The following is a 10,039-nucleotide window of genomic DNA, read 5'->3' as shown; positions in this document are numbered from 1 at the left end:
GTAAAATGATTTATGTGGTTACAGAATCAACCTCTAGATGGCACAAAAGTTCATATTTGTTTCTTTGGTATAATAATTACGAAATCATAAGAGACTTTTTTTCCTTTTTAATTTCCTTTTAACGAGGGAAATTTATCTCGATTATTATTCAAGATTTATTTAATTGCAGTTGATTTATCTATCTTCATCGGATAGTATTTTCATCCATTGTTGAATATTTTATTAAGAAGTCGAAATTTCAGCCATTGATAAAATTCTATCTCTTGTGCAAGCACTTTTCTCAAGACTGCGTCTTTGATTCGTAGCCTTGAATTTGTTGAAGAAATGGCCGGATGCTTCTCTTTTGGTCCTGTATGTAAACAGAAACATATTGTATAAGACACGAGTATAAAAAATGACGAAACGCTCAATTGATAAGATTAAAATATATAGATATATGGGTCGATAAATATTTATACGAGTACTTACGGAAATGATCATAGACACGAATAGCATCCTTAAAAAAATAGGGAAATTCACCTGCTAACGCGTTTAGTGACTCCTCCATGTAATCTAATATACCAACAACAGGATACCATCGAATAACGTTTGTTTTAGCTCGCTCCATTGCCCATGTTTTATTTTGTTCCCTAGAGAAAAATATACATAGCATAAAAATCAATAATACCATATTTTTTTTCATAAAAATATTTATTCTTGCTCGGTGTCCAGCTGAAGTAACAGAAATGCCTACTCGATATGCAATAAAGTGTTATATGAAATTATACGCAATAAGATTTATTTGAATTTATTCGAGATATAATCACCTGGAATGATTTTTGCATCCTAATAATAAAAAAATAAAGTTCACAGTTTTATTTACAGATTGAAGAATCCATACTTATTTTTTAAATTTCTTTTACATTTTTTTAGAAAATATTTTGTGAGTAAATCTATCATGATAATCTCAAATATTAATTATATATATATTTCAAATATAATATAATATATTAATAATATAAATTATAGAATCAATATACAATGTACATATATACATAATTAATAATGATTACTCTTAATTAGAATGTCAAATTCACTTTTCAGATGATCATTCGGGTGACGTAAAGAAAATTAGATCAATAAAAATACTTACGCACAACGCGGATCCTGTCCACAAAAATAAGGTATAATTCCATAATAATGCATCCCTTTCTCTCCTTTTTTATACCTGAATTATGACAAAAATATCATTATTTTAATATAGAACTTCGTTGTCTTCCTAATATTTTCTTTCCTCTATCCCTTTTCTCCCTTCTTCATCCTATAATAATAGGTAGAAAAATATACTTTTGCCAAATTCGTAGATCCAAGGGATCTCTCACTAAAGATATAAAGGTAGGTCCTTGTCGTCCAAATTCCGAGAAATTTAGGAATCTTACATCCCCATCGAAAGTTAAGGGAATAGCTTCTTGTCGGATGATACTCGTAATCTCTTCTATCAACAACTCCTATTAAATCAAAAGTTTCTTATGATTTGCGATATAAATTAAGTTCTGAGAAACTCTTTTGTGAAATATGATATCATAAATAAAAATTATTAAATTATTTGCAAAAATAATCGAGTCTTGAGTAAAAATCAGAAGGGATTTTTTTTCTCGAACCTGCTGTGAACTTGATAAGAGTCCGTTGTCGCCCGGTGGCAAACGTATATGTTTGAAAGCATTATATCCTTGTAATCGCTGCAGGATCAGCACCATCAACTCGCCACCCGCACCGGGTATGCGTGTCAACATAAGAATGTGCTTGTGCTTGTATGGCAACTCTCCCAATTCGGCGAGGGACGGAGTAATGTATCGGTGCGTCTGGTTGATAGTTATAACGATCATAAATAATGACGTTATCATAAATAATCACGTTTCTTGATAAATGGATGTGTCCCAAATAGCGTTTACAAAGCGCTAAAAAAGCGCACATAATTGCTTTTTTAGCGTTTTACAAGCGCTACTGTGCTACTTGGAACTAACATCTTACATTTTTTATCCAAGAATACAATTACCTGATTTCTTCGCATAAACTCACCTGGAGTATTTTTTTACATCTCAATTAAAAATATAATTATTAATTATATATATATTATTGATTGTTTTATAATTTATGATATTTAAGATCATTATGTAAATTTGTTCAATATTTTCTTTAAAAAGAATAGAAAGAAATTAAAAATAAAATGTGGATTTTTTTTTCATCAGTAAAGAAAATTCTGTAAACTTCATTTTCTCGCTGCTGGGATGTAAAAATCACTCTAGGAAACTATTTCCGGGTTAAAATTTTTGATTGAAATTTTTTGGTAAAAAAAACAGGCATTAATCGCGCGGAATTAATTGCACGTAAATCGCTGAATATGTCCAGTATGATTACTATACAATTTTGTAATAGCATGAAGCGACGGCATGCTTTTGCTCCATCGTGCACATCTCATGTTCGAGGAATGCATTCTCCATTGCGCAAGCACAGACAGTCATCTCTATGCATTACTTTGAAACTGCATTTGCTGCTCACTAATTAAATACAGAATTAAACGATGATACGTTCCGCAGTACGTGCTTCAATTTGATACACACATTTGGAGAATATACAATTAAACTCGAGAGAGAGAAGATTCAAGCGAGAGATATTCTGGGAAACGCAAAGTTTTCCAGGCGACGCTAGATTGATATATCTATTTAGTTATAATTGACGTGGAGTTTTATTTAGGTATAATAAACATGATGTATGTATGTATTAGTCTTCACCTGACTACGAGTAATCCATCGATCATCGGCACGTGACACTTCCTGTTTCCTCAACACGCTGCGTTTCTCAGTGGTAATCGCGGACCCGAGTAATTCTGTGGATGATCGCGTATTCAAAACAACAAAGAGTATCGTCAGACACGTCGAAAGTGATAACAGGAGACCACGATTTCGACGCATTTTTTTTTTATTATCAAATTGTCAAATATGTGTATAATATACTGATGTAATTTTGCACGGTCTTTTACCGAGAGATACTCTATGGATTATCGAGGCCGAGTAACTGAGGAGAATGTTAGTGGGTCAGGCACTGTAAACTGTGTATGATTCCTACATCTTCGCCACAGCCTACGATCTCCACCGATTGGTTGATTGGGTGAAACGCAACATTTCACTTTCCAATGTATACTGCAACGGGTGATCGCGTTTGCATATCACTCTGTATGACTAATCTCTGAGAGCAACTTCAACCCGGAACTTATAGCGAGTTCAGTTGGACGCAATAATGCACACTGTGGATATTAAAGCCGTTATAATTTAATTTAAATATAAAGATATTTTGAATTATAAAATATTATTATATTTTACCTAATGATACAATAAGTATATTAATGATTTCGCCATTTAATTCGTTTCTATGTTTATATTAAACACGCATTTTTATATTAACGTGTACGATGGTTTTAATGTGCCAGTGCGCACGTGTATAATTAAATTTAATATTAATCAGCGATTAATTTAATCGGCAAAATTGTTTACAACAAAATTTCGAATTATATTATATTACTTTACATCATTTCTTTCCACATATTAAACGACAAAGAATTAATTATTTATACTGATGAAATAGCACAAGTAGTATTGATTGAAAAAAATAAATTTTAATTACTAATTAAATCGGAATTTAATCGAAGTTTTCCTAAGAGTGATCGTAATAATCGATCATATTTAATTAATTTATTTAATTTTATTACTCTTTAAAACTTTTAAAGCAAATCTTATTTCGAAGAATGAAATTACTTTTCAAAGTTGAAAAATTCATTTAAAAATTTAAAAAAAAATTGAACCTTTTTTCAAAATTATTTTTACTCTTTGAAGTGAAATTTCACTTCAAAGAATTTAGAGAATAAATAGTAGGTGCCCATACTATTTTATGTTTAATATGAATAAGATAGTTAATTATTTTTTGTTAATTATTTTTCTTTATTAATATTAAAAGAAAAGTTTAATTAGGGAATTAGACAAATTACAATTGAACATTTTGTATTTTAAATAATTGAATTTATTTTATCGTTTATGTATCGATTAAATTGGTTCTCGAAGAATCTGATAAACAATCCTGTAAATAAGACATTAACAAATAAGTATATTGGCAGCTTTATCACGGCTTCGTATTAGCATCAATGTTTTATCAGCAATTAAGTCAACGTGATCCGGTCTAAATAGAAATTATTATAAATTTCAAACAAAATCTGTCAGAATTTTGAAAGGATTTAAATGAAAGATACCATTAATGATTACGAAATGATGGATTCAGGTTCAATTTCTGTCAATCTGTCAATCATATTCCGTTAACAGATCTCATTATATTTCCGCATTTTGCATTGTGCCGAAATTTGTCGATAGCAGACACCTTGCAAAATCTGTTTTCGACAGATTTGTCTATTTGGGAAGCGAGAAAGAATTTCTCACCGATAGAACGTAATCGCGCGTTTGAATTAAACTTTAAAGTATGATCGAACGGGCGCATCGGGCAAGCCGGTGCAGAGACCGGCCGGTGCGGTGGCGCCGCGATCCACGTGTTGTTCGCTCTTCGCAATCTTTCTACCGACGGGTCTATTTGTAAACACGCGCGACATAAGATGGACGTATACGAGCACCGCAGGAAAGATTGGGAGGATTTCAATGTGTCGCGAGAGGAATTGAAAAACATAACCGACTGTCTGAAAAAGAAGGAGTTTCGCAAGCTGTTAATCGAATACGCGGAGGACGTGGCCGATCCGGATAATAGGAAACTCTACGAAAAAGAGATCACCCAGCTCGAGAAGGAGCGGGGCGTAGACGTGACGTTCGTTAACCCCGAGCCCGGTTACGTCATTAAGACCAGTGTGAACGGCGACAGGAAGTGCTTTTTGAACATCAGTAAGAACGACGTTGTCGCACGTCCCACCAGTCAGCCTTCTTACGAACAGGGTCACCGTGGCCTGCAGTGGTCTATTCCGTATACGCTGATACCACCCCGCTATGACCTTGACAAGAAAAATGTGCGATGTGTGGTGTATGACGTGGTCTTCCATCCGGACACCATCTACTTGGCATCCAAGAACACGCGGTTCCGCGAGATCGTTAATAACACGGCTATGGATGGCGTGGAAAATAATTTTAAGGTTCATATCTCTAACGAATTCGTCATAACGAATTCGGTCATTTGCATTACACTAGATTAGTGCACACTGAAAGCTTCTATACGTGAAATTAGGAGTTAAATGTAAAAACATATAAACATTATTTGAAATGATTAAATATCTAATAATGATATTGTCATTATTTAGCAGAATGTACATTATTTCATAGTCAAAGTTAATTATATTATTATGCCACTACTTTACTTTATATAAAGTAGCTTTCAACATGCTGATCCAGTGTAGTGGACAAATATATTTATTAGCTTACGCTCCAATTTATTCTTTTAATGCTCATTTCTATCAAAGTTAACTTTAATTTTGCTTCAACTTACTCTTTATCTTTCTAATTTTTAGAACTAAAAAAAGAGTAAGATTAAAGTAAATTAAACTGAGATTGAAGTTTACGTTGATAGAAATGAATATTAGCTGAACTATTTGTGTTGTCCTTTTTTTTCTCTAAAGAAGAAGAAATATGAACTATGCAAAAGAATTAGTTGGAAAGGATACAATTTTATTTTTGTAATACTTGTTTCTAATGTGTGTTCTCTATGTCTTGCTAGGTGAAATTGGACAGAAAGAATCTGAAATTTCCTAAGATTAACTTCAAAGGGATGACTCATCCTACAGTGATCAGAAAACCTTCGGAAACACCACCGACAGAACCATTGGATATAGAACCAGAAATCTATCAGAAGATAATGTTGAGTTACGACGAAAGTCGGGAGAGCCAATTAAAGCAGACGGAAGAAAAGCCGAAACGTGCCCCGCCAGCCACCACTTATTATAAGGACAAGCAACAGAAGTCTGTAGATGAAAAATATGTTACACCTAAATTTTCCATAAAACATCAGTCCGATGTGGAAATGGAAGATTTTGTTTTAAGCCGAGATGCAAAGATGTTTGCCGCAATCCCTAAAAAATTGGTGATTACCATAAATTTGCCCTTGTTGAAAAGTGCTAACGACGCAATACTCGATGTACATGAACAATCTCTTACCCTAAAAAGTGAAAAGCCTGCAAAATATTTGCTGGATCTTCCATTACCATATCCCATAGATGGAGATAGTGGGAATGCTAAATTTGATCCAAAGTACAAAAAATTAATTGTAACTTTACCAGTCATTCGGTCATTGGTACCAATAGGTGATACTGATAGAGCAGATAGTGGAGTTGACAGTGATCAAAACAGTGCTGCAACAGTAATGTCTAAGGATGACGAAAAAAATTTGTCTAGTAACAAAATAGAATTAATGAAAGAGTGCGAAAACGCGTGCAAAAATATAAAATTTGATAAAGAAAGTGAAGTAACAGATAAGTGTGAAGATACTGCCTTACGGACTAGTAATAAGACAGAAATCACTGATGTATTTATGAATCCTAATTTTAAGTACAATCTGCCTGCTTATACTTGTAATATTTATAATAATCAATTAGCCATTATTATAAATGTAAAAAACGTAAATCCAGATGCAATTCATCACAAAATTTTAGATAATAATGTAGGAATACATATCTTGCTAACATCTATGGGTACTGGATTTTTTCCACAACATTATTCATTGTGTCTTAAGATAGGAAATGGCTATATTGAACCAGAAACTCTTACAATTGAACCATGGGACAATAACGTTGTTTTTAACATCACGGTGAAGGATATTGAGAATGTAACACAATATTTTGTTGGAGTGGATACAGAATTCATGGAAGGAAAAGATCTTCCTACAGCAGCGTCATTTACGAGCAAATTTAAAGAATTAATGGTAAAAATATAAATATATTGCACACTTTAAAATGTAGAATGTTATATATTGTCTATACCAAGTAAAATATTTTTACAGTCCTCTCCAAAATCTGAATCTCAGGTAGAAAGGCAAATCTCCGTACAACCGCAAGATGATGGTATTGTTATAAATATTCATCCAAATCAGCAGGATTCTGATGACGAAGAAGAGTATGAGGAAAATGCAAGAGTTGTGAAACGGCGACAAGAGAAAAAGCACATTGAGAAAGTCAGATCAGTTTCAGAAAGCAGTGGAGATGAATTGGCAAGCAATAGCAGCAATAGCAGTGTGAGACATTCGAAAGGAATATTAAAGTCACGTCGCGCCCGCGATTTTTCACGTTCCATGTCCGAATCGAGTGCCGACGAAAACAGCCTTCCTGCATCATGCACAGATTATCATTATGACGATCATTACGATTCCGTACATGATATCAATTCTGAATCAGATTGTTCCAGTTTGAAAAAGACTGTACGATTTAATGATGTTGTTTCACGACAATTATTTAGGTAACTGTAACAAGATATCAATTAATTTTTTAAAGGTTTTATCGATTCCTATTAACTTAATCAGCCGATTATTCTATTCAAACTAATTAATCGCATTTGTCGTTAAAGAAATGACCAGTTGAAATTAATTTTAATTTCGATTCAATTTTCATCTTCATCTTTTTCTGATTTTTAAAACTAAAAAAAAATGAAGAGTTAATCTGAGATTAAAATTAAACTACATTAGTAGAAACAAGCATTAATCGACTGATCAAACTAATCGGAAATGGTGAAATCTTAAGAGAAAAAAAATATATAAATATAGTTTTTTTTCTTTTATGAGTGATATATTAATGAATTCATTGGCATAATTTATTATTTTCTTTTCTTTAGATCTAATTCGAGTATTCTTGGACAACGAAAGAAGAACCAACGTAAACTGCGTAATAAGAAACGCGCGCATGATCGTCGACTAAGCGAAAGTGAAAATTCTGAAACCGAAGAACGTGACAAATATAAAGTAGATTATAAGCGGTCTCCGAATGAGGAAACTTCCGAGAACGTAAAACCCATACTTGCACGAGATAAACGAGATTCGCAACAACAAAGAACCGCCAATATTGAAATTGTGAAATCGAATACTGATGACAAACATTCTTTACATAAGCGTAATTCTAGCTTCGAGGAAAAACCCACCGAAGATGTTCAAGCCAATATTTCGATTAAAACCACGAAAGATGCAGTTCACTTGGAATTTAAGAACGATCTGATATTTGATCTCGATATGTAGAAACATGATTATAAGGTAATTATGTTATGCATAATGTGATAGATGTGATAGAGAATGTTATCGCGATTCTTTTTAGCAACTCTGGTAATCGGTAAAATAATGAGTTTTACCTGATAATAGAAATTTACATATATAACATTACACACTATTTTAGGATTTAGAGATACTATCAAAGATACTATTAAAAATAATGTCTAAGATATAATTGTTTAAGTGAGAATAATTTTTTAGTACGTTATTAGCTTAGAAGTAGCAACCAGAGAAACACTACAGCGAATCAAAATCATTAATCCATTTAAATATTTGATTCAAATTAGTGATAACCGAAGCTTAAAATTAGCTTCTAATATCCGAAATCTATAAAAAGACATAGAGCTTTACTTTATGGGAAAATTACGTCAACTCGGAAAAAGATCGTATTAAAATATTTAGATAACGGCAATGTTATATAATTTGATATTTTTTTGGAATTTTATAGAGAAAATCACGTCAAAAATTGAATGAATTTAATGAATTGGCCAAGAAAGAAAAGTATAATATACGTTCCTTTTTCATGCACGTTAAATATTACTGCCGCATAATATATGTAATTTTTACTCGCAAATAATGCTTGATTAAATCAAGAATTGTCAAATGATAAATCATACTTTGCTAGAGATACATATAATTTTTTTTAAATAATGAACATTGTATTACATGAATTTATGTAAAAGTATATTTAGACCTTGTAATATACATATATGATGCTTACGCCAACAGTTTGCATATATATGCAGATCGCATTGCAATGAGCGCTTGTCAAAAAAAATGATGGAGATAAAAATTAATATAATTTTGTTTCAAAAATTGCTAAATTATGTGGTACAGGGTTTTCGATGCCTAATAAATTATTAAAGTCATATTGTAAAATACGAAAAGTTATCTATTTAAAGAAAATTTTTTGTTGAATAAGACATGAAATTAAAATATTAACGGTTTTATATATTATATATTGATATTTTGTAATTAAATGTACATAAGGTTTATTTTGATCTGATCGATGAAAAAATGTTTACATATCTGCGCTCTTATAGCACGTTTCATTCCTATGTTTTATACCATTTAAGGATTTTTACCGATAAATAATCTACATAAATTGATATGTTTACGCAACAATATATTCCTGTAATGATATAATGCAAGAATGAAATAAACACACAAAATGTTTTTATAAATGTGAGATATATTTTTTTATTTTTTAAATTAGTAGTAATTTATGTTACTATTATATTTAAGAAAGTGCTGAAATATGAAAAAAATTATTCCTTGATATTTGAAAATTTTATTTAACAAATATCTTTAAATTGCATTCTAAATTTTTTGGAATGAAATCTCGTTTTATAAAAAGCTAAAAATTGATTCAATCATAAAAGAATGAGATACATACAGCAATGAATAGATTTTATATCAATATTATTGTGTTTTTAAATTAAAAATTATTCATTCAAGATTTTTGCTTTTAAGTACTCTTTAAAACTTTTAGAGTGAAACTTCGTTTTTTAGAGTGAAATTCTATTCTAAAAAATTTAGAGAGTACTGGTACCCGAATCGGATCGGATTTTTCAGTCATGAAATCATCTAGCAAATGCATAGGATATGTCGATCGTGTATCCGTGAAACGTCGAGACACCCGTCGGGGTGTCGGGTCGGGTGCAATGCCGTGACACGACATGAAAAGCAGGACCTACAGAGGAGAAACAACGACGTGATGGCGAAATGTGATGATTGGAAAGTAGAACACGGCCCACGGTGGAAACAACCGGGC

At 31.9% G+C, this 10,039-nt stretch overlaps 2 protein-coding genes across 2 annotated transcripts; one reads left to right on the top strand and one right to left on the bottom strand.

Annotated features, from left to right (window-relative positions):
• Positions 1-200: 200 nt before the first annotated feature.
• On the bottom strand, positions 201-2,951 carry LOC105619396 (uronyl 2-sulfotransferase-like). The gene is made up of 6 exons (XM_012200916.1): positions 2,772-2,951; positions 1,641-1,841; positions 1,327-1,487; positions 1,133-1,207; positions 469-629; positions 201-349 (listed from the first exon to the last, which is right to left on the bottom strand). Exons 1-6 carry the CDS (start codon positions 2,949-2,951, stop codon positions 201-203), a joined length of 927 nt encoding a protein of 308 aa, XP_012056306.1.
• Positions 2,952-4,633: 1,682 nt separating this feature from the next.
• On the top strand, positions 4,634-8,235 carry LOC105619394 (protein kintoun). The gene is made up of 4 exons (XM_012200915.1): positions 4,634-5,158; positions 5,737-6,936; positions 7,015-7,466; positions 7,839-8,235. The coding sequence occupies exons 1-4, from the start codon at positions 4,634-4,636 to the stop codon at positions 8,233-8,235; spliced, it is 2,574 nt and encodes an 857-aa protein (XP_012056305.1).
• Positions 8,236-10,039: the final 1,804 nt, after the last annotated feature.

This window comes from Atta cephalotes, assembly GCF_000143395.1.
Source record: "Atta cephalotes unplaced genomic scaffold scaffold00021, whole genome shotgun sequence".
Taxonomy (NCBI): Eukaryota; Metazoa; Arthropoda; class Insecta; order Hymenoptera; family Formicidae; genus Atta; species Atta cephalotes.
Note: the sequence above shows the minus strand (reverse complement) of the source record. Positions and strands in the feature narration are given on the sequence as shown.